Raw genomic sequence first — 26,665 nt, forward strand, 5'->3', positions numbered from 1 at the left:
AAAGACGAATGACACCCTTTCTTGGATTCAAATGCCCTGACCCACTTAGCAAATGGAGGGATTAGAGGAAGAGGCCTCCATTTTTGCAGTGTCATCATTAGATCACACACTGGACCTTTAAAAGTAAAAGGTCCTACTGCAACTTTTACAGCTGGTAGCATGAATTTCATTGACAGATTGATTTAAATATTGAGAAAAAAAATTTGCAAATGTAAAATTTGTTACCTGGTAACAGGTCCTGGTAAAAATTTGAGGGACTAGATCTTCAACAGCTATGACAACAATAAGAAAGATGAATCTCTCCCTCACGAACCGAAATACAGGACCCAAACATTGTGCAGGTAACTATTTTTGATAACCCAAGCTAGTTAAAAGAGAGAGAATCACCAGCTGCTGTTATACAAATGTGTTAAACTGTGTGCACGTGTCGAAGCAGGTTGACCAGTGGCTGTGAAATAATGGCTTTGAAACTGACAGGTTTCATCATTTTAACAATTAGAAAATACTAGGGATGAGGTGATGCGATATACAATATCAATATCTGTCTAATACTCATCAAAATTATATTTTTTTGTCATCCTAAATATCACAGAAATGCTTCACTAAGCACAGACTGTAAAGGCCGTATCAAACTGATCAGTATTTGTAGCTACTCACAGTTATGAGATCAGTATCGGACACCCCTTCTTATCATGTGACCTGTATCTGGATCAGTGGATCGGCTTCAATGGGTCATTTAAAAGTGTATTTGCACCCTGAAATTCTGCAAGAGGCCTCTCTGAAAACATTTAAGACTGTATCAGACCACGCAATGGTTTTCAGACGTGTGTGGCCTCTTTGGTATGTAGTGGGTGAGACTGACTGACCATCTGTCAGTGTTGTATGGATGGTGAAGTGGAGCTGGTAATCAGAACCCACCGAGTCTCTCTGTGTTTCTGGTGGAAAATAGGGGCACTCTGATGGTCACTTGAGGCACATTATGCTGTTCAGCCTCAACTATAACCAGGCTATGGCCAGATTCAATTAGTTTTGGTTCTACACATTCCACGAGTGTTTGTTAGGTGAGACACATGGCAACACAGGCTGTGGTATCATTGTTTGTACTCAGCGTGTGGTCACAACACGACCTCAGAGTCTCACCTATAATGTCACAGTCAAGGTCAGGAAGGGAAAATCACTCTATACACAGAATATGCATTTTGTTCATAGACTGTAGACTTTCGAACTTAGGGGGTGAAAGTTCAAACTTGAAACCTTAAAAACCCGTTTGAATACAACGTATACTGCACAGAAGTGCATCACAGTATCTGAAGTAATAACCCTGGCTTGTAAGTGCAGCTTGGACTTTAAATGACCTCATAGACCATCAGAAAAAAAAACAAGACTCAAGTCTTGGATCCAGTCTTGTCTCTTTTTCAACTTTGCGCAAGCCTGATGTTGGCTGACTTAAACTTTCTGACATGTCAGGGAGTCATGTAAGCATCCAACAGCTGTACAGGAGAAGATGAAAAGTCCCCTATGTACACTACGTGACAAGCAAATTTATACCCATATTTTGAGTCTGCCCTATTCAGTTCACTCATAGTCGAGCCAACTCAAAGTCGGGTCAAGAACTGGCTGAAATTTACACCATAAAGTATGCATCAGGGCGTGTAAATGACTGGTCAATAGGTGCAAGGTTGCAGGTGGTATCTTCAGGTGGCACTGAATAAAATACTAAATAGAAGGCTTTAAGACAGAAGTTTGAAAACCAGTGAGTAACATTGTGTATCACTGTGAGGGGCCTCTTTGTGTTCTTTTGTTAGGGAATTAACATACACCAACAAGGATGTCTGTGATCCTTTGTGAACAGGGTGTAGCTCCTCTTTAATGCACCAGGAGATTGACTGCAATCACAACACAATCCGTACCAGGTAGTATATCCAGATACAGGTCACACAATAATACCAGGTTTAAATGGCGCCCACTTGGCTCAGCAAGCTCCAGGTTCTTGTCCTTCAGAGATGTGAACAGCCAATGTTCTCTGGAGGTGTCATCAACCCTAGAGCTGGGCAGGGTGATCATAGAAGCCACTGTTGTCTTAATGAAGTGGTTTTCTCTTCATGATATCATGTTCTAGTACAATCAAATGCACACTACTACCTCCAGAAAGGCCTATACTTATACCTCAACTTCAAAAAATGAAATACTGTTTAAAAAAATTCAGGTGTCTGAGAGCTTAGGGAGAACATCTTAAAATTTTATATATATATAGTTTATTTTTGTGGGGGATACATTTTTTAAGAATGTTTATTTTTTGCTCTGCCTCTCAGTCACCATAAGGTAAGACTGGACATTTACACTTTGAAAAGGCATTTTCTTACTTTCTTTCTTTATGCAATGTAATGTAGTTGTAGTAGCTGTGGGGTGGGGTTAAGTGGAGAGATTACCCAGCTCTTGCTCTGCCTCTCTCCTCGTGTATCATCATACCTTGTCTACAGTGTCTAACTTTTATTGCTTTCTCTATCCACCTAATATTCCTGTCTTTGTGTTCACTACAATTTTTTTTTGCTTGCTTGCTAAACAAAGTCTTTATAGATATCCACTGTGTTTTATTCAGCACAATAAAATGTATGGCATCCATAACACAGGTGTTTGAGAGTTTATGTTCTTTTTTTAAATGTATAAATGAATTTAACTAATGTGTCTGGATTAAAGGGAGATTTGGGGAGGGTTTGTAGTAGTGAGGTTATATGTATGTAGGTAGATATACAATCCAAATACTGTCAAACATTTTTATTCGGGTCCCCCAACAAACTTGCCCAACCTTTTAGTGAAGATTTATATGTATATGTTTCAAAAAAACATGCATAAAATTAGGTTTTAATTAAATCATCATGAACATATCTCAGAAATTACTCAATCACTAATTAGGTTTGTGTCATGAATGATATTTATCATCATCTTTAAAAAGTGGGTCCCCATTGAGCAAGTTTGGTAAACAATAAGCTAGAGTATGGTTCGTGTGGGAATGTTGTTTTATCTGTTTGATTAACATAATATAGCCTTACCCATTTATTCCCTATGGGGGTCACAAAAAAACAATGTTTGAAAGTGGTGACCAGCGATTGTATTTGCTCAAATACTTGAGACAATAAAAGGAAAGAAGCCAAGTTTTTGCATTAGGAAAGTGATAAAATGGGTCAGATTAGACTGAAAGAAGGTTAATAATGTAGATAAAGAATGCCAGTAGCTCTTGATTTCATCTGTTATTGTAGTAATATTTGCTTCTTGCACTAAGTGGAGGAATGTTTGCCATCAGGCTCCACATTCCTCTGTCATTTCTCCCATTTGTCCAGTGCAGTGAATCGCAGAAGCTGGAATGAGGTTTCACTCACATGCTTTATAAGCGTCATCCTTCATTCACTTAATCTGTTTCCATCGCACTTGTTTTTAATTACATCAACTTATTCTCCTTTCTTACGAGTAAAAATGTTTATGCAATACGTCAAGACTTTTGTTTTGATTTTTCTGTGTTTACATTCATCTTTTTTTGGCGGGAAATCCAAAATACATCAAAAAAGGAATGATGGAAACCCACCATTTATCGCACGCCACTTTTGTTTGCCAGTCAAAGGACGGTCAACACATTCACAGAGAGCGGTCAAAGGTACATTTGTGGGGTGGAAAGGAATGAGAACTATTTCTCTTGATCCGGACCCTTAAACCAGCATCAGATCACTTCAAGACCAGGCACCCACTGACTCACTTCCACTTACTTCCGTCTTCCACTGACTCACAGCCCTGTCATTCTCGCCACAACCCAGTAATCGAAGAACAATTTCCTTCTCCTCTTCTGTGATTCATCTGGGCCTCAGTGGAGCGGACACCCTCCTCGCCTTTTGAAACGCGACCTCAGTTTAATGAAGCACAGGCTCGGAAAAAAAGGCTGTGCAACCCCATCCGCGCACACTTGCCACTTAAAACCACTTCTGAGTGGCGTATCAGCATGGGCAACATTTCTGTGAGAATCGAAGCTATTCTGAGATGCATCCGCAAAGTGTGTGCTGAAAAGACGCTCTTATGGAGTCACAAAAAAATGACATTGTTATTTTCCTATATGGAGACCAAGATGTACAATGGTGGCGGAGAAACAAAACAAAACAAAACCAAAAAAACTTCTGTGGTAACCTGAATCTGGTTTTGGGGAATTTCCACCTCAAGAGTGTCACGACCAAACACACGGGACCAGGAGGTATTTACTATTCCATACAAGGCGTCACAGCTCATAAGTCATCCAGGTTTTTTTTTCTCGGGAATCATCAGCTCCCTGAAACACAAGAGTGAAGTGCTTCACTATCAGAGCTGTGTAGTTTTTTAAAGATTACAGTGAAACTATGCTACATATACTAAACTCGAAAGTGCTTAAAGTGTGGTATTCATTTCATTTGTATTTGTCACATTCATGGAGAACAAAGTATGATAAAAATGCAATGAAATGGTCAATTAATTTATTATTTGTATTTATTATTTAACATTTTTGATGTATTTTTATTTTATATTTATATTTATTTTATATTTATTTTATTCTGTAGTTCGTATTCTGTGAATCATCGGTCCTATAATTCTGCTAAATTGACCGTAGGTGTGAGTGTGAATGGTTGTTTGTCTCTATATGTGGCCCTGTGATGGACTGGTGACCTGTCCAAGGTGTACACCGCCTTCCGCCCTGTGTCGGCTGGGATTGGCACCAGCAGCCCTCCCCCCACGACCCTCATGGAGAGGATAAAGTGATAGAAGATGGATGGATGCTGTGTATAACAATGATATTTGAATTGTCGGATTTAAAATCAATGATGCCCAAGAAATTTCTTAAATAAAAAAATGCAGTTTGAAAAAAGCATAATGAGCATAGCAGCAACAAATGCATTTGTAGAATGCTTTCAATGAGTAAAAAGTAATTACAATACATTTATAATAAATACATTACTACGGAGCAGACTACACAATTTACAATTTAGTCTACAAAACAGACAAGAATCTCACATTTGAAGTAATAAAATGGCAATAATGTCTCAAATAAGCAGAATGTGGCAGATGCCGAAATATAAAGCAACATTGTCATATATGAAGAGGATAATGTCTTGTTTTCCCTAAATGTGTATCCACATGTATCTCGTCCAAGGCGCACCTTAAAATATGTGAGTGCAGGAAGTGCTTGTAGTTGTACCCAAACAGTTTTCAAACTTTATGGCTTCCTTCTTGGGTCATCCCCCAACTCTCCGCAACATCTCATTGCAAATCGTTCAGTAGGTTTGGAGAAAACCTGCGGCAGACAGACAGACAGACAGACAGACAGAGAGACAGACTCATATATGAAAATATACTCTAACTGTTGGAGGTAATTAACAGACCGAACACAAGATGAATGTTTTTAGGGCTAGAAACATTGTTGTGCGCAGACTTTCCCTCAAATTCAGCCCAAGATATTTGTATATGTAACTTATAACGTATTATATTTGAAATGTGTGTTTGATCTGTAATCTTTTTTTAAACAATGTTTAGTTACACAGTTCATATATACGTTCATCAGCCACAACGTCAAAACTACTGAAGTATATCCATATCGTCTCGTGATAGATTTTGAAGGTTTAATTATTTCCCTGTGGTTTCATGGTTTGACTGAATCTCAAATACACACAAATCAGCTACACATTATTTAAATGTTAGTTTATAAGTGTGTGTGCATGAGTTTGCATATATATCATTTTTTAGTCTCAAGATAAAAAAAAGAAAAAAACAGAACTCTATCAAGAGTAGCATTTCAAGGTACAGTGGTCTTCAAAACCCAGCACTGCACTGACATCTAGTGGAGGAAGAGTGAAGTGAGCAACACCCAATTAAATTTTTGGCCAAAATCAGGATTTTTAGCACTTAAAGGACACAGACATATGTTCTCACGGAAAACACAGCAAATGAAACTGACCTTTTATTTCAAGTGTCAAACATTGTTTCTCTTAATGGGGAAGGATGGTTACCTTTCTTTCAGACAGAGACATATGGTTTGACAAGGTATGATGTGTTTTCAGAGATGGTTGTCTCATAAAACTTTAGATGTTTACTATCTCCAACCACTCTGGTCATTCTCCCCCCCGACCTCTGGAATCAACAAGGCATTTTCTCCCAGAGAACTCTCGAGATGGTTGTGCGAGAACGTGCCAGTAGATCAGCAGTTTCTGAAAAACAATCATCGTCACTTAAATCCCCTTTCTTCCTCATCCTCATGCTCACTTTAAACTCGTCTTGATTATGTAGACATAATCAAGACGAGTTTGCTGTCATGTGATTGGCTGATGAGATATTTTCAGCTGGACAGGTGTACCTAAAAAAGTGGCTAATGAGTCTATATAAAAGGTAAAAGTGAGTAACCATGCTGAGTTAAGAATCAACATGTTCTCTACAAACAATGTGTTTACATTCAAATCGACTCTGTTTTTCTCCATCTCCAGACGAGGCTGAAAGGAACTCAAAGTGAACGAAAACCACGACAGACTATAGAACAACACATACCCCTGTAACATATGTCTCCATAATATTTTGCAGCAGCTCCATGGTAACTGGGCAGGATTTGGCTCAGGCCCGGCCTCTCCCAGCCACAAGATCCAATATGTGCCTCTGCATATACGTCTGGTATGTGACAATTGCTCAAGCATGTGAGACTGTGCTGAAGTCCAGGCGAACTGAATCCTTGCAAGGAAAGAGTCTGTCTGTACATCAAGCATTTCATTATTTCCCCACAGATTCCTGGACCTCACGATCACACATTAGAATAAAATACAATCATAATAACTGATCTCATTTCAAAACAATGTTTTGCTTAACAGCTAAATTCCTGTCAGAATATAGACACTGAGAAAAATACAGTATAAAACCCAACATTCAATAAAACAACACATTTATAAAGCAAAAAGAAAAATGCAATTGAAATCCTAATACGTACAACTGTTGCAAGAAACCAAGCAGATGGATAAATTGGAATAGACTTTCTAGTAAAAATTCAGACCGTGTATTAACATCTGGCCTTAATGATCCACTTAATGATACACAACTTGAATCCATCCTCACAGAAACCACAGTCAGAAGTAGTTTGAGGACACATGTGGTTGTCCTCAGGACACATTAGAGACTCAGCTGACCTCCTCTGACTTAACTGTATTTGGTTGATTTGTAGCCACTGCTTTTGCGAGCTTCAGGTAAACTTGACCATAAATAGTGAGATAAACGCCCCCAGATTAATATATATCGATCGGGGAGTGACCGCAAAGTCATGGCAGAGAGAAGAAGAGGAAGTTCACACAATGCTGGTGCCCGCTGATGTATCTTATACAGCCATAAGCGATGTTGTTTATTTTCTTTCGGGCTTCGGGAGTGCTGCATTAATGGTCAGTACTACTGCATGAATTTATGTAGGAATCTTTGAGGGACAGTAAAATGTGTTGTTCTCAGTGTTTCTGGTAGGACCACTGGCTGGGCCACTAAGAAAAGGCTTGGTTTAAAAGGTCTAAAACGCAATCCGGAGCCAGGCCATGGAGGAATTTAAAAACAGTTAATGTTACTGTATGAAAAACGTGTGACACTCTCTGGCTCCACATTCACTAAAATCCACCAACACAGCAGTTCAAAAGAGCCCGAAAATGTACTCTTCAGACCAACCAATTCTTTCCATATGGGTTGCCTTTTATTTAACATTAGTGAGAATGTAGCATGAATGTAGTCCCATATCTTACGGGTCAGTGTTGAATGCAATAACCTTTCTTTTACATAACAAGCAACTATACCTACTACACCAAAATCCAGCCGTTTATTTGTGGTTGAGTTATGAGCCATGTATATCAGGGATATTGGCTCAGTGGTGGAGTGGGCAGCGTGTGAATGAGTATGACAGCTGTGTGATGGAAAAAGTGGTTCACATAGATGCACTGTACATGAGTGTGAACGGGTGAGTGGCAACACTGTAGTGTAAAGCTGCTTTGAGTTGTCACTGAGACTAGAAAATTGCATTTTAAAAACTATAAATACAGATCATGTATCTATTTCCTTTACGAAACAAAGGCACGTTAAACATACAAGCAAAATGAAAGGCATTAAAAGACAGCAAAGTACCAGAGAAAACAGACAATGGGAAAAAAGAGGAAACATAATTACCAGAAATCATTGACAGTTGTGACTTTTAGTTAATACATATCACTCCACTGCATGGTAATACAGTTATCTTTTCAGAATGCAAAACATTTATTTCCTTGAAGAAAGGCAAGCTTCGTGATGCTTGCCAATGTGACATGTCTGTGTGCCAGATGTCTTCGAAATCCCCTTTAAGTTATAGCTGCAAATAATTAGTTTTGAATTAAATTTGAATTATGTGACTATGTTTTCCACCTTTGTCTCCTTCCTTTTTTGCATAGTAAATACTTAAATGCACAGTCATACGTTTGTAGTAAACACATACACACACAAGCGTATGTCTTTACTTAAAGTTTACAAACGTACTGCTAATAAAGTTAAGTGAACAAAATATGACCCTTTTATTGCCGAGGGATTCCTTTTCCGCTAAACCAGCGGTACTTCCTTGTTGTAGTCCGGAAGTGGTGTCGACAGGTTGGTTCTGTCAGAGGTGGCTGCTCCTTGCCGTTAGTTTAATTACATGCAGAACAGCTTCAAACACACTTCTGTCTGTCCTTCAACATGTCGGCCAGGAACCCAGGGACCAAACTCGGTGAGGCCACTTATTTCTGTCCTCGGTATTTCGGAGCTAAAGCTAAGTTTCATGCTAACACGTGTGGTCGACTCTTTTTGATGAACTTTTCGCTCCAGCGTTATTATGTAACGTTTCACTTGGCTGTTGTTAACCTTGCCTCAAGTATCCTTTTACCGTTTTAACTGAAAATAAATAAGAGACAAAAGAGAGAGCTACAGTACAGTCTTGACTCCCCACTGCTTATTAATAAGTAACATTTTATAGGTCAGTGACGTGCTGAATGTAACTGTGTAAACCACTGTAATATTCATACGACATTGGCTCAACATATGCTAAATTAACAGCCCGGAAACACCCACTGAGTGATAGTGTCACATAAATACAGACAACAGGCTGTCAGATACTGTATCATATATTGTGACCACAGTTGGTGTAATTGAAAACTCATGACAGACCGTCCCTCTCTGATCAGCTGACCTGTTGAACTCCACAGCTCCATAGTTCAATATTGGTTTAGTATAGTTCACTGACATATAGACTCAGCATACTTGTGTCACTGGCAACAGCAGACATACTCATCCAGCATCAGTCTGATGTGTTTTCCTCACCGTTTCACTCACTTCAGTTGCCATTTTTTTATGTTAAATATGTAATGGTCAATTCTGGGCCCAAGTGATGCTTTTATATATATAATTAGCATAAAATTAGCACTAGAGACTACAGCCTATATGTTGGCCATGTTTTTTTCTCCTCCGTCCGATGAAATATAGCATCGATATAGCTTAACCTCAATTAATATATTAAATAATTAAATTAAGTAAATAATATTGCGCAACACTTTTGATGGCCAAATATTCAAAACAAAGCACTTGGCAAATCACTATGGCTGCATTTGTATTCTTCTAGTTTTGACTGTTTTATCTTCTATGCAAATATTTTTCTTGTTGAGGTTTGGGGAAACAACCATCAACATTTTTTTTTTCTTTTCAATGAATTGAGAAAATAATCAACAGATTAATTGAGAAGCTGCAGCCCTAGTTGTGAACATGCACTACAAGCATTATTTTTTTTTTTGGCAGAGAACAAGTTATTTATTATTATTCTTTTCTTTCATGTCGCGCTCCTTGGCTGCAGACCTGGAGAGAATCTCCAAAGTGAAAGTGAACACACAGGCTGTTCTGAAGAGAGCACAGCAGATCCAAGGACAGAAACTCCTGAAGAAACAGTGGCAGGTACAGCTCTAACCCTAACCATAACCCTTTCACGGTTGCTTTTTACTCTATATTGACATCTCTACGACATCTCTCTGTCCAATTAGTATTTACACCAAAGACGCAATCTAACTAAAATACTTTATTTAGATTACTTTAGTTAAAATACTTTAGCTCATTATTTGCCATGTGTTTGTCCTGCAGGCCGCCTGGCTGCTGAAGGCTGTGACATGTATTGACCTGACAACTCTGGCTGGAGACGATACACCGTCCAACGTGCACCGACTGTGCCTGAAAGCCATTCAGCCAGTCAGAATCGACCTGCTCCGCAAGATAGATATGCACGACAAAGGTCTGATTCTTTAAGGTTACTGGACCAACAATTATGAGTATGGTTGACCTGCAATGTATGGATCCAAAACATTACTAGCAATTATCTTCAAGAAAACAAACGGCTGACTAGTTTTCATGTCATCTTTTTTTCAGATGTTAAAACTAATGTCATACGATCACTTACATTTATAACTAAAGTACTGCCTGTCCACATTTTAACTTATGCCCATATGCCTGAATTTATATTATCAATATTTTTGTGGGTTACTTGTCAGTTACCCAACCCAGGACTCTGTGTGGTGCTGTTCACATCAGAACCAGTATACCTGTGTTGCCCAGTCTTGTATAAAGTACCTTAAAGGGATACTTGAATAAAAGTACAAGTATCTTACCAGATAATGACTTTCGTAGAAGTTGAAGGCTGTGGTTTAAATTCCTGGCTCTGCTAATCTATATGTGTCCTTGAGCAAAATGCTTAACCCATGTTGAAGCGTGTGAATGGGTATGAAAGATGTGTGAATGGGTGAATGACAAAACTATAGTGTAAAGCAGCTCATCAGACCATTACCAACTCTTCTTCTAACAATGATAGTTAGAGGAAAGGTAGTGGAGTAAAAGTAAAAGTTGCTAAAAATATAAGTAACAAAAAAAAATTCAGATATGTGAATTTTGTATTTGAGTACAGTAACAAAGTATTTGTACTTTGTTACATTACAACACTGCTGTTACCGGTGTATCTTTGTCAGTGCTTTACTCTATATCTATGTCTATAGCTAACTTTTACATAAACTTTTGTTCAGTTGTTGCAGTAATATCACAGTGTACCATGTAATATTTTCCCACATATTGTATGAAATTCAGGTACTATTTTTTTTTTATTGTGACATTTTAGACTATAAATAGTGTACAACCAAACAAAATTGCTAATGAAAAAGCAGTGTTTAAAAAAAAAAAAAACTCTTATCTCCAACAACAATATAATCCAGATTGCTAATAAAGCACCTGATGCTGTCAATGCTTAACTTACTGCTCTGTGACGTGCTGCCTCCTGCACAGATGTGACTGCAGTATCTTAGGTCCTTTTTGTGGTTGGAGTGCCTGTCAGGAATGCCTGTTATCACAACCTTGACTATCTTCTGATATCACATATCAGTTGGATATTCATCCATTGATCTTTTCATCCATTTAAAACACCTGAACTGTTCATAAGACAGCGTGTCCCCATTTTAGGCAGTCTTGCTGTTATGAGAAAGCTCCTTCTGACTTATAGTCTGTCTCCTGTTTTTAAATGATTGCCATTTAAGTATTGTTGAGTAATTGATGAATGGACACATTTTTTTAATTTTGCATAATACATTGGCACATTGTCAGCATTTTGTCCATCATTTCTATCAGTGACAGTAACATTGTTCTCAGCAGTTCTCAGTGAACTAAGGTGACATTCTTATTTAGACTACAGGCGATCAACTCGCAGTCACATGGCCAGACATTTTGATCGGATCGGTACATATTTGCACAAGATTGTGTCTGTGTTGTTTTGTATATCTGACTAATGACCTCATTCTGAATTCAGATTATTATGTTTACATGAATCGAAAATTCCATTCATATTAATATCTGACTGAACATGCCTAGACAATGTGATTCTATTGATTCCTTATTTGTCATATTCAGCCAATTGTCTTTGTCAGGTTAGTATCATTCTGTAGATGTAAACTGTTCAGTTCATACGAGATTCAACCTGGAGAGGGCGACAGAGACCAGTTCATAATGCTGTTTCTCCTTTTGCTCTGCTATATGTGTGTGTGTGTGTTGTTTTTGTGTCAGGAGTGACCACGGCAGCCGTATGTGTGTATCCGTCTCGTGTGGCTGACGCCGTCGCGTCACTAAAAGCAGCCAACTCCAGCCTGCCTGTCGCCTCAGGTGAGTCACCTGAAACTCATTGAGGTCCCTTTAAATGTTCCCTTTTTTGTGTGTGATGTAAATATGTATGGTTTCTTTTTTTATTATTAAAAACCTGATATTCATTGACCGTATATATTTTTGCATTTCTCTCTCAGTGGCCACTGGTTTCCCAGCTGGCCAGACGCCATTAGAGACACGGTTGCAGGAAGTGCGTATGGCGGTGGCTGACGGTGCCACTGAAATCGACATCGTCATCAACCGCACACTCGCCCTCACGGGACAGTGGGAAGGTATGATGATAAGAAAGAAAAGAAGTAATATTTTCAGATTATCTATTTATTTGATTTTTACAGTGTTATTCTTATAATATTTATTTTATTTCTATTCCAGTACTGGTCCAGTGGCTCTGTTAGTTATTTATTTACCATCATGTACTTTAAGTCTGGCTCATGGGAGCCTGGAGCTCTTTTATCTCGCTCTTTTTACTTGGTTTTAATATGTTTTTTTTTCTCCCTAATTATGTTTGTCATGTCTGCGCTTTCTGTTAGATGTTTGTTATAGCATGCTTCGGTCTTAAAACTGGCAAACAAATGTAGCCTCATATACAAATAAAGGGACTTGACTTGATGAGAAAGACACAGAATGAGAAAGTAACATTAACACTGGGAAAAAAACACTGCTTTGCAATTAAACTATTTAAAGAGCCATAAAATGAAATAATTACAGTCTTTCACGGGCCGCTCAACACCAATTAAGTTAGTTAGGTAACAGTAATTAGCATTGGCTGATTATTATTTATTAATTGGCCAAATCATTACAAATGATGTGTTTTTGTTCTCCAGAAACTCTGTAATTGTTCCTAAGACACCAAAAGGGAAACTTTTTTTTAGTGTTTTGATGATCCTTTTGTCATTTATTTAATATTTAGTTCATACATTCAATCTTTATTAAAAATACTGTATATAATTGTAAAATTGTAAAAAGTTACTGAAGTTAAACAAGTCACTGCATTATGCAACACTGTATGTGTTTGTTATATTGGCCATCGCCTGCACTGATTTCTAAAAACTGGCATCAGCAACAGGAAAAACTATATCTGTTGGCCTCAAGAGGTTATTGAGCAAAACGGATGAGTCGTTGTACGGAAAAGAGTGTAATAGAATAGGCTCTTGTAGAGAGAGCATGAATGGCACATCCTTCCTCATCCAATCAGAGAGAGCTGCTCTTTTGTCAGAGGTTTCCCCCTGGAAATGCTCTCTGTAATACACATGCATGTTTAGTCTGATGCACCTTAAGCCAACACACGTGCAAAGGAGCCTGATAAATAAACTCTAGCAGAACATTCTTTGTTCCGACGCAATCAGAGTGGATGTATTTGCATCAAAATGGTGACCAGCATATTTTGGTGTAGGCCTGGCCAGGATTACCACAGCGAATATGATGAAGAGAGTGTGAGTCAAAGTTATTAGATGAATCACAGGAGGATAATATTCTAAAATGACAATGATCCCGAATGCTGCAAAAATCACTTGTTGTAAGTTGGAAAAAAAGTGAAAATTATGTCATGGTGACAAATGTCCCCCGACTTGAATCCAATTGAACACAATTAAAGTATTTTAAACTGAAAGCAAGAAACCCCCTCCAGCAAAGACAAGCTGAAGGGAATGATTTTGTGAAGAATGGCAGAACGTCTCTTCACGGATTTGTGCGAGATTGGTATCGGCTGTGCCCAGAAGGATTGAATCTATGATCAATAGTAAGGCTCAGCATTCAAACTATTTAAAAAGTGAATAAATTGCAGTATTTTCCATGATGATTATCATGGGGGTTCTGTTCCAAACCTCCCAACAATATGAAAAAAACACATGGAAAGTTCAAGACGGTGTGATGGTGTGACGCATTTGCTGGTCTCCTGAGGCAGAAACAGTGGAACATTATCTATCAGTCCATTTTCATCTCCTTAAAAACCATATATAATTTACACAGGAATTATATTATTGTGGCAACTAACGTTTATTTTCAGCATACATTGGGAGGCCCCAATTTCTTCTTCACAGGTTAGATTAGTCGAGCTAGCATCGTCACTCTGGAGCGCCACAAGGGAACAGCCTACTCCCTGCTGTTTCTTGGCTGCAGACAGGAGGGTCCTGAGCCGCAGGTGTTGCCCTGTCCTTCGCCATGAGTGAGCAGATTTGTGCCACTTTGGGGTAACAACTCTGTGCTGGTTTACCTGCAGATAAAAAAGAGTTGGGACCCGCCAGACCCAAAATGGAGGTGACATTCTCATTCCTGGTTCTCTTTTCAACCCACTTGCGGATGTAGATGTGTACGGTGAGGCTGTAGCCGTAAAGATGCAAATAGAGTTTGCACCAGAGTTCACTTGCAAGTGGTCCAAACACCTCTTTCAGGTTTGGTTTGCAGAAAAGGCCCAGACTACGTTCAGACCAACCCAAAGTGGTAAACACACCAGGGTTCTATTCAACTGCTTTAAACAAGGCTGGTGTGAATGCACCCTTGTACTCGACAGCTGACAGAGGTCAGGTGAGCTTTATTCACTGGAGGATGCTGTGGATGAAGAAAGTAGTGCAGCTGAAGACGCACAGCTCATGTTGTTCCATGTATCGTTACACCTTGTGCCCCATTTCTGCTGCCCAAAGATAGTGTGTGACTGCTTTCTGGAGGTGTGACCGCACGTTGTCCATCAATGTAGTTAAAAAATACTATTTTTTTTTTGTAGTTTTCCTGAAAATAACCTTATTTTAATTGCAAATACGCTGTTTTTCCTGTCTCCCTTGACAGCCATGTATGACGAAATCCGTCAGTTTCGCGAGGCCTGTGGCGACGCCCACATGAAAACCATCCTGGCCATCGGAGAGCTGGGCACCTTCACCAACGTCTACAAGGCCAGCATGGTCGCCATGATGGCAGGTCAGTCATTGCCATTGATTATCATGTGACACTCATAGGGATTTAAATGTCGAAGTCGGTAAACGTTGCTGTAGTTTCTGCTCTGTTCCAGATAGTGGCGCTGCTGCTCAGCTTTTTATTTTGCTGAGATCTCTCTCTCTCTCTTTCTCACACACACACACACACATACACAAACAGCATGCTTAACTAGCCATCACATAATAAGCCGATTACAGAACCAAATTGTCAGGGGCTCTGATAGAGATCATTATTAAAATGCATTGCTTTTGTCGCCACACTCGCTCCTTAATCTCCCCTTGTTCCTATGAATTGCGTATGAGATTCCTGAAATTGAATGATAATTTCACCTATTAATCTCTGATGCAGGCTATTTTACTCCACTGTTCCCCCGCCAGTGTCCCCTCCTGCCCATGCAAATGACTAGAGCTTCATTACCGCCACCCGCATTTAATAACCATTATCCATTATCTGGTAATTAAGACTCCCCATAACGAATCTTAAGGATTACGCCAGTTTGAGGAAGAGGGGAGAGCAGCTGAAAAAAAAAGGAAGAGAGAACTGACTGGAAGAATACATAGAACATGTCTTTAATGAAATGGAAAATGTTCATCTTGTTCTGTTCAGTAATGAACGGTCATTATTATACACCACACAGGCAGAAAGCGGTGATTTTTTTTCCCCTCCTTTCTTTCCTGCAGCTTGCAGTTTGTGGGTAATCTATTTAAGAGCATCATTTCATCTTCTATTTTTATCAGGAAAGCAGATAAAACATAATTGGCTGTGAAGGAAGGGAAGGATAAATTAAAGATTTTATTGATGATGCAGCTGCCCTCTGTTAGCCATCAGCAGCAATGGCATATGTTCTTGTCTGGCCAGGCCAGACAATCAGAGTAATACCATTGTCTTGAAGCTGCAGCTACTGAATATTTCCATAATTGATTAATCCGCCAATTATTTTCTTGATTCATTCATTTGTTGTTTGGTCCAGAAAATGTCAGACATGTTTGAAATGTTTTTATTAGTGTTTCCAAAACCCTGGAATGATAATGTTCTTAAATGTCTTCTTTTATCAACAAACCAATGTTCACGCTCCTCCTCATGAGTGTCGGGTGGGCTTATATAATTCCAGTTTCATTCACACCAATGGTCATTTAGGGTGTCCAATTAATGTCTGCATGTTGTTGGACTGTCGGAGGACAACCCACGCCCACGTGGAAAGAACACACAAACTACACACTGTGAGGCAACAGTGCTAGCTATTACTCTGCCATATGGCCCCAGTATTGTTTCATTTAAGTGAATTATTTGTTAAATCGAGGACCATAAAAATATTCACATTTAAGGAGCTGAAAAAAAGCTGAATGAGATGTGCCACTTGACAATAGCTGTGTACCGTTTTGTCACATGTCACCTGTTTAAACCCGACAGGTTCCGACTTCATCAAGACATCCACAGGAAAAGAGGCTGTCAATGCTACTTACCCAGTTGCCATAGTGATGGTGAGAGCCATCCGTGACTACTACTTGTGTACGGGCCAGAAGGTACAGTGCTTCAGTCCTGCCCGTCTCTGGGTTGTGTGAATATTTCCTGGTTAATGAAGTGGAGGTAAAGTGGGCCATTCACTGTAGATCGGCTGCATGGACAGTGTCCTCTCTGCTGGCTGCTAATAGGTTCTCAAACCTATTAGTTCCATTCCATATAACCATCCATAGGATCAAACACATGTAGACCTGATATGAAACTTCAATTGCAGTTCACAATATAAAAGTGGTAATTGTTAAAAACCGCTTTAAACTCTGTAATCTCTCTTTAAAACACACTCAGATCACTTAAATTCAAGTTTCATTCCATATTCAGATCCTTGCTTTTCTTATCTAAAGTTGGCACTGCACAGGCCATGTCCTTAGAAAGTCACCTGCCAAGTTCGAAGCCTGTCAAGTGACCATTTGGATAATTATGTGATTAACAGACGGACTCAAGTTGCTTGCCGTTATAAGATAGAAGTTTGGCCCTTTAAAGTATGTGTGAGCATTTTTAAAAAGCGCTACATAAATATATTATGGTGATTTTAAAGAGGAAGTTCTTCACACAACAGAGAGACTCCACTTTACTCATCACACTTCAGACTAGATGGCGCAATTATCATGGCAGAAGGTGGATTAAAGGAGTGTTTTGTTGGCAGACGTAGAGTCAACAGAAGTTTTTGAAATGTGTTGTTGCTGCAGATCGACAGCCAACCGTAAAGAAAGTCATGTCAGCATGACCACACAGTGTTCAAAGAGGCTCCTCGGAGCTTTTGCGTTAGTTTTGGCACATGCAGTTGGTTTCGTTTTGTAAATACGTTCCATCAAATTGGAACAAAAAGCAGTTATTGTAATTTTCACATTGTTCTGCCCTCTCCTCCATTCAAAACTGCAAATACAATGTTGTGTACTCAAACGCCCCCCTCATGGTAATTAAGCAGTCATCGTCTTATTGTGTGTTTGGACCAAATGTTTTTCACATGGTGCAGTTATATACAAAGCATGTAAACTACTCACTGTCTCCAATATAAAAGTCCATAAAAAGTGGTTTTAGGAAGCTGCAGATCTACTGCTGCCAGGTTTGGTAAATTTGTGTCACTGATGTAAATCCAAATGAAGCTTCTCAAACACGGAAGTCTCAAATGAACTCATCTGATCTTAATAACGGAGGAAACATTGCATCAACAAGTCCTTTGTGCCGTGATGTAAAATGGGGGATTTTCTCAATGGACTTTGGTGCAGTACGTGAGCCTTTTTCACTGTAGCACAATCTGGTCCCCAGTGGTAAAAAAAGGCTGACTAATGGCAAGAAAAATGCCATTAGCATGACTCAGACTGCAATAAAGTCAGCTTTGACTATGTGTCCTCCTATAACTATACTTAAAAACACTAATTAAGGCAGTCAAGCTCATTTAGAGGGTAATCCTGCTTTAAGTGAAGTAGCTTCCTGTTAACGCAGGTGTGTTTATTCTCTCAGGTGGGCTTTAAGCCGGCAGGTGGGATCAGGACGGCTCAGGAGTCTCTGGTGTGGCTCTGTCTGATCAAAGAGGAGCTGGGCAACGATTGGCTCTGTCCTCACTTGTTCCGCCTGGGAGCTAGCAGCCTGTTGGCTGATATTGAGAGACAGGTGAGTACATACACACAGCTCCCTATACGTATTTTTTTTTTTTTTCCATACCCTATTTTTCTTCACAATTATACCAAAAATGTCATGTAGAACCTTGTGCTAATGCTGACATGCACCTAACTGGGCCGCTGTCCTTTCTGCTCATCTTATCCATTGTCAAATTAAACGAGGTTGTTGCAGCACTGTCTCAGGATATTATGAAATTCGAAAGTTCCAAAGACAAAACTTATTTCAGCCAAAACTATTTCTGCTCAAGTCCTGTGGTGCTTGATATCATTTTATTTTAATGGCCTTAAAAATGGGCTATATGCTTTATCTTTGGTCACTGATATCATGTGTGCCATGTTTTTTTTTTATAAGACTAGAATTGCAAAAATACAACAATAATTGATGAACATGAAGATATTAAAACTAATACAAGGTGTGGCCACATACATTGTCCATTTACATAGGAACAAAATGACAAGTCCATAAGAGATTTAGTTATAAAAACATACAATAGACTCACATTTGAAATAATTCAATTTTTGCCTCACTATCTTGATGACTATTAAGATAGAATAGACTGTTTTTCTGTGTCCTTTCACTTTGCACAATCCATATTGACTTTCTTCAACTTTTGCTTCCCTACGTGGTCCGTTCATGTTCGCTTAGTGTACAGACACAAAATACAGGCACAAAATAAAATAAAATATTCAGTTAATTGGAAAAAATGTACAGAATAAAAATTGTTACCATTGTGTTGACCTCTTCGGAGTATAAACCATGATTTGATGGCCAATCGTGGTTTTCCAGGCATTTTTGAGAGTGTCAACATTTAAATAAACATATGAAATGCAAACAAAAAAAAAAATGTAAAAAATTTAAATTTAAATTTAAAATCTTAGGAACCAAAAGTGAACACACGGTGAGACTGTGATACAACCACTTTCTTGGATTCTTTGTTGATTTGACCTAGAACATAAAAAGGATGGGAACTCAATCAGCAGAAACAAATGTGAATTGAATGAATAATTGTTTTTTTGGAACCCATTTATACAATTCGTCATTTGTTCTCATTTGTACAGATCTATCACCATGTGACTGGACAGTACGCAGCCTATCACGAGCTGCCGATGGCCTGAAGCTACACACAGAATCAACTGACCCGAGTTAGTTTATTCAAACTTAAGTTGACAAGTTTAGTGAAGACAATGTTAAATAGCTTGCTATTTGTACTTTGAATGCACTTTGAATGGTTTGTCAACCATTTTGTTTTTTCCATGTTTTAAATGACCAATCAAACCTCGGACCACAGTAGCCCATCAGTGGTTGTTTAGACCAGGGGTTCCCAAACACTGGGTCAGGACCCACAGACGGGTCACAGCAGATTCTTTTTGGGACCCCAAACAAATTCCCGGAACTTTTAGTTAACATTTCTTTTAAATAACATGCACACAATCATTCATTGACAATCTCTTCTGTAGTGAAATTAACATATTTTTCACACATATGTCGCAGCAGACGGGGATATAAAATATCTTTATTGTGCAAAATAAAGATATCTATATAAAATAAAGCATAAAAAAACTACCATTTTAGTCATATTGGCGTGTATTTCGACATTTTCAAGCCAATATCTGCTGATACTGATATCATGGGGATAATATTTTGTATCCCTACTCACAATGGTTTGTGAAGGATCTTCATATAGAACGTTTTGGGAATCATACATTCTTTCATAGCAAGTAAAAAATATTTATCAATTAGATTTTGTTCTTTAGATCATGAAAATCTGGGCCTTGGCTGAAAATAAAAGACTGATCTGAAAACACGACTGGCTCCGGTTCGTTCTGCCCGTTTCTTTCTTCGTGTCCATGGACCCTGACAAAGTAGCAGAGCTTCCATCACATCGGCGAAGCCTCTGCTTCATGCTGCCTGCCCGATATTACCATACGCTTATAAAGTCTCCCAACTATCCCCAGCAATGTGTTCTGAATGTGTTATCGAGGCTCCCTTTGCTCCTAATTTCATAAGCAGTAAGCTCGTCCAACTGAGGAGCGCTGGGGATTAATCGAGGGTTAAGTGAGTTTAAAAAGATCCGATTGAACAGCTCACAAATGTTCTGGCGTCATTTGAAGACGGCAAAACTTTCTTCTCGCGTTCCTCTCTAATTAAGAAATCACAGTCCTCGACCTTGACTTGGAACAGAGGATAAATGAGTTAATTAATTGTGGAAGGAAGGAGACGCGGGCAGTTGCGAGGGGAAAAGTGTGCGATTAGATGGAGAACCCGGTGGTTTGGGAGAAGCTCGTGCTGGGAATGGGGCCATGTTCAGCTACCAAGTGGAGTAGAGACTTAGAATAGTACTCTGCAGGGGAGTGGTCAATAACTTAAGAGAGGAGAGGAGACGGTTTCTTTCATGAAAGAAAGGGATGTTCCTCTACATGTATTGTTTCACCCTCCATTAATCTTGTCTCCCAAAACGTACTCCAGTCCAATGCCATGACCTTCAACTGTGTTCAGCTGGTTCTATATAAGTACTTGCTCAGTCGGCTTGACTGAACCTAACACTGCAACTCGCAATTATTTTCATAATCGATTATTCTTTCGGCCACACGGGTGGTGTAGTGGTTAGCACGCTTGTCTTTGCAGTAAAAATGACCTGGGTTTGAGCACCCGGTTGGAACAAGGGCCTTTCTACATCGAGTTTGCGTATGTGTGTGTGTGGGTTTTCTCCGGGTTCTCCAGTTTCCTCCCACAGTCTAAAAACATGCAATATGGGGATTAGGTAAATTGAACACTGTCTGTGAGAGTGAATGGTTGAATGATTGTGGCTCTGCGATGGAAAATGGATGGATTATTCTCTTGGTTATTCATGTACTTGGTCTGTAAAATGTTGATCGGTGTTTCTCAAACCTGGAAATGATGTGCTCGAATGTCCTGTTTTGTCCACAAACCAAAAATGCTTAAGTTTTAATGATTCATTTGTTATATGGAGCAAAGAAAACAGAAAATATTCACATTTAAGGAGCTGAAAAATCAGAAACACCCCACTCATTTTAAATACTTGTTGCAGCCCTAACTGAACCCAACTTGAACCCAGTTTGAAATTTCAACAAATTATTTTCAAATTCCTGTCCGGTTCTGTCGGGTCCTGATGGGATAGGGTTGATTTTCCAATCATTTCAATCCCGCATAATTAAACTGAATTCCCAATTTGTTTCAGACAGACGGTAACAGTGAAGCACAGTGGTTGCATAACCAGAGTATCACGTCTTTTCAAACCAAATCCAGTTACCAAAAAACAAACAACAATTCAACAATGTCCCAGGACGCCCTGTGATGGACTGGTGTCTTGTCCAGGGTGGACCTCGCCTTAAAGCAGTAGGTGAATGAATGAATTAATATCCCAGTACAGACTCAACAGCCTCACACAGCAAATAGACTTGACTTTAAAGATCTTATTAATGACTTTGCAAACAAGAAGACCCGTCAGTGGGTATTTACTGGCGAATAAATCCAACATCATGTGTCAGCATCAGGTCCCTTAGTTTGAGGTGAGACTAACTTCTCATTGTTTTTGTGCTGAGCAAACTTAAAACCTTATGTTTCTTCTCCGTTTCTTTTTCCTGCAAATAAAACACAAATTTAGTGATATACTGTTCAGATTTCTTTTATTGTGCAATACAGGAAGTATAAAAGTACTGCACACATGTAGGCTACAGAATGTTGGGATAAGAGGGTTGAAATGTGGTGGATTGTTATTACTTGTTTAGATATGATATGAATAGGTAAATAGTGGCCATCTGTACAATAGAGGGGGGGCCCACAGAGACTGCTCATGTATAGCACTCAGAATTGTGTCTGACGCCCCTGGCCTCCAATATCGATCACAGTGCTGTGGCTTTCTTATCTTGTTACTTGTTGATTTGACTTTCCCCACTTTTCCACTTCCAGTACAGATATTAAACGCAAATCCAGTCTGTAAACCGCACGGACGTTTGACGCGTTTGATCTGATAACAGTGAAACACTTAAAGGTGTCAATTGTGATGTTAAAAAGTATATCTCCCTTTTTTGTTTCCCCTTTGGAGTTAAACCAAAAATCCCTCCCCTTCTGTGTGAGGTGAATACGCAGGAATGATGGAGTGAGTTTGTCTGGTTTCCTCTTGATGGATTAGTCCCACTTACGTAAAGGCATGTAGATCATCTCAAATCTGGACCATCGGTCAACACACTGCCACCTGATAAGACACAGGCGCAGTCTGAACCTGATCTCGCTTGATTGATAATCTTGGTCCGAACACACACGCGCACAGAGCAGGGTCTGCAGTAGATTTTAAAGTTTAGTCGATGTTTTTTCATGGCTTTGTTGAGGAAACTTATTCTAAATGTTTCGGTGCTTCAGTTTGACAGTCTCTGGAAAGCAGAATTCTGAATTCATGAATTTTTGACAAAATAATAACATTTATATCCAGCTCATAATAAATAATTAATAACATAATTATGTAATCTGTATAATTATTATATTTCAATAATTTAAGCTTAATGCTAGCAACGGCCGCCAAAATGGTGGCTAATGTCAAAATGGCTGACTTCCTGTTGAGTTGAGACTTTTTGGTTTGTCTTGCAATGGCTTTGTTATAGTGGGTTTCACGTTAATGTTTCACGGCATTGGACCAGGTTTGAACAGGTTTTTTTGTTGCCCTTTGTTTCCCTTCCTTTTGGGATAAAGAAAAACATCCACAAACTTCAACATGGTCCTTGCACTGATGTGTGAATATAATATTGAATTTCAGTTGATAGATCCCACTAAATCCTACACACTGGATATTTTTCTTCTTTCTTTTTTTTAAACAGCAAACGTAAGTTCATAATTTTTTCACAAGACAGTGAAAGTTTCACCATAACCAATAATTTATACCTTTCAACTATGACATCATTTCAAGCTATTTCAAAGACACAATTCTCCAACTGTGTAACAAATATTCTCCTCCCATAAAGAAGACATTCACAGCCCACAACATGACTCAGCTAACATGCTTTTGCAGATTTTTATGTAAATGTTTACAGTCTGTATATAGAGAAGCATGCAATATAAAGAGGATTTTTGGATTGTATATAGAATTCTACATTTTTATCTGTCCGATCCAGTGATTTTGACCAATATAGTGTCAATTTTGACAGCAAATTTTAGTCTTTTTAGTCTTTTGACTAAAATGCCATTTAGTCTTAGTGATATTTTAGCCGTTTCAGAAGACTGTCAACATATTATAGTCGACCATATCTGTATCCCACTTTTTTATATGGTCCCAAATCTAACATGAAGTATACACATTTAAAAAAAAATAAAAAAATGCAGTAATGAATGTTTATTGTCGTAGTTTTCATCAACAAATAAGTGGACCAGTGTGGTCCTGATACCGAGTATCGTATTGGCTCAGGGTCGCCACATTGGATGATTTGCATATATATTGACATGTCCTTCCTGACGCAACCCTCCCATTCATCTGGGCTTGGGACTGGCATAAGGAGTACACTGGGTGTGGCCAAAATGCAGATAAGTGGCATCATATTCGGCAGCTGGCTGCACTGACTTTTCTTTTTTTTAAAGAAACGGATCAGCATCGGCCATAGAAAAACCCACATGGGTCGACCTCAAGTTGTTGAACAGCGCGTGGCGGTGGTTTGACGTGAATTGGACAGTGTGTTATTTGACAGGAAGCAGAGTGCTGTGGGCGCCTTCACTCTCTTAGAAGTTCCCATTGGTTTGGACCAACATTCAGCAGCAGCCGGGGGCTGAATTTGTCACAGGCGGTGATCCAGTCGCTCACACCTGACAAATCGGCTTGCTCAGATTGATTGCTTTGCTGTTGTTTAATTCATCAGTGTTTCTTTAGCCTCAAGCACGAGAGTGGGGGGCGGGGGGGGGAAATAATACATGTTTCCCAGCCACCGCCACCTTGCGCGTAGTGTATGATGAAGAAAAAATGGCTGGGTGGTGGGCAGTGTCACTAATGCTCCGACTATCCATTATCAGCCACACCCCTGATTTGTCGTGCTATTTGTGGCCGCAGATGACACATGATCTACATGGTTTTTATTAATATCTCAACATGCTTCCTCTGCTGTGGGCCTTCACAGACGATTTGTTAAAGACAGTCTTGACATATTTGTGTCTTTTTTCTCGCAGAGCTTGAGCACCAGGGGATATGTAAATCAGCTCCTCGCTCCACTGTCACTCTTTCTTTTCTTTTTTTTTTTAAAATGATTCTTCTAATGCGAACTGTTTGAATCCGACACCAAAGATAAATGATCTTCTCAAGTGTAAAAGTTTTCAACAAAACCTGGGAATTCATTAGCCCTCTCCAGGCCCGCGGCCTGCGGTGTTACAGAAGCTACACATGCTGATGTGTCCTGCAGGCACTTGTAATGTGGATGGACTCTCAAGATCCACAGGCTCTGGACACAAACTTACCACAGACCCGAACCAACTCACAAGCTTTACTAGAGCTGTTACTGTAAAAAAAAAAAATTACATGACACACTAGCCTGGGTGAACCCAGCTGTGTCCTGTCAGCTTGGTTTCTCTCTGCAGACACATCTGGCAGGGATGCCATTTTGGCAAAATACAGAATCTCCTATAAAACGGAACAGTTCAGCTGGTGTCCTCCAATTTTACAGCAAAACAACATTAGATTAATGTCTTAATGTCTGATTAGCCAAAGCCAGAGGTTGGATCGACCTAAATGCCCGACAACCTCTGTTATACCCACAGATGGGCCGATGCACATCTAGGCTGTATATTGTGAATGGTATAGTTAAAATGTTAAGAAGGAAAAGAGGAAATCCCTACATGTTAGCTATGCACTACATTGTCATTAACTCTGACAATTTAATTATGTGCCAACTACATCTGTACCAATTATTTCCTTCAAATGAGACCCAAACCAATGCTGATTTTTTTTCCCCCCTAAACTAATTAGAATTGATCTAGATTTTCTTTTCAATTATGCATCATCTCAACCTAAACTGTTGCTGTACAGCATGTTGTGTGGTCACAAGTGTAATGTGCTTTGTTTTCCCCTCAGGTTGCTTGTTTTCAAGTGCATTTTAGAGAGCTGTTTCCTGAGCCTTTAGAAAAGGCTTGCAGCTATTGTAGCAGGTAGGGAAAAAGAAACTGTTATGTTTACTGCTCATTCAATTATTCACCCAATGTGCATCTTATTTCTGAGATTAAACTGCAGGACCTGCTGTGAAACTGACTGGGGCCAGTTGAGGCAGCTGAGCTATAACATACATGCTTTTTGTTTTGTCTGAAAGTCAAAAAAAAAGTACATTTGCTGCACACTTGCCAACACTTTCCTTAAAGCGGAACTATGCAGGATTTTGACCCTAATTTAAAAGCTTTCGGGGTCATCGTGATGGCTGTCTCCACTTCCCCTTCTGCCTGCACAAAACGATAAAGGATCAGGATAAAGCAGGGGTTGGATATTTACAGTTTTGTCGTTAAAATATGTACTCTGAAACTGTAGGGGGAGCTTCGTAGAGAAAAAAGTGACCAGACTTGCAAAGGTCCACTTTGAATAAAAAAATAAGTGCCTTTATGCAATAAGCTGCACAACTGGTACATCCAAATTAAAGTGAAGATGCACAGCGCAAAAAAATGGCTCATCCGATCCCAGACAGAGGTCATGGCTTGAGTATTGTTGGCTATGTTCTACGGCATTGTTTCCTCATTGGAAGCCATTTTGAGGCATGTTGCAGTGTTGTGTGTTGAACATGTCTGCGTCCGCACACCGCTCTCCCGTATTCACGCGGCTTTGATCACAGGTGGCTGGAAAGCTGGTCTGTCACGAACGCTGCCCGTCCGAGCTCAAACATCGGAACAGAGCCTGATTCAAAGCTGAGGCAGGTGAAACTCAGAGAGAGAATAATTGGCCCTCAGTTTGCAATGATATTAATGATACAATTAGAGAAGGCCTTTGGTTTCCTCTGTGGCAGAAACAGGTAGTGATAGGTGATACCCGGGGACTTCACTAGTGTCAGTCGGAGCCCTCTGATGCCGCGCTGATCACGAGAGGTGGGAGGCTGGCATACACTTGCTCCGGCGCCTTTGAGTGCTGACCTTGGTTGGAGGCTCCCTCGCGATGAGAGAAGAGATGGAATACATGTTTGAAAGATCAAAACGGTCTGGGCTCACCTGTCTCCGCAAATACTGGTGCATGGTTCTCACAGCCCGCGTTCGTTACAGAGGATGATCAGCACTGATTCAGGGTCAGAGCTCTGACACACAGCTGTGGAAAAAAACGTCACACAGTTTAGTAGCGCTCCTATCTACAGTGATGTGCACAGGTAGACGCCATTGTAATGGCATATTTGGTTGAGAATCCTGATGAAAATAAAAAAAAAACGGATACATT

General features: G+C 39.5%; 1 protein-coding gene across 1 annotated transcript; it reads left to right on the forward strand.

Annotated features, from left to right (window-relative positions):
• The first annotated feature begins 8,616 nt into the window (after positions 1–8,616).
• On the forward strand, positions 8,617–20,074 carry dera (deoxyribose-phosphate aldolase (putative)). Its single transcript, XM_058623504.1, has 9 exons — positions 8,617–8,752; positions 9,869–9,966; positions 10,150–10,297; positions 12,106–12,201; positions 12,339–12,473; positions 14,983–15,111; positions 16,540–16,652; positions 18,112–18,261; positions 19,329–20,074. The coding sequence occupies exons 1-9, from the start codon at positions 8,722–8,724 to the stop codon at positions 19,383–19,385; spliced, it is 957 nt and encodes a 318-aa protein (XP_058479487.1). The 5' UTR covers positions 8,617–8,721; the 3' UTR covers positions 19,386–20,074.
• Positions 20,075–26,665: the final 6,591 nt, after the last annotated feature.

Source organism: Solea solea, chromosome 3 (genome assembly GCF_958295425.1).
Source record: "Solea solea chromosome 3, fSolSol10.1, whole genome shotgun sequence".
Taxonomy (NCBI): Eukaryota; Metazoa; Chordata; class Actinopteri; order Pleuronectiformes; family Soleidae; genus Solea; species Solea solea.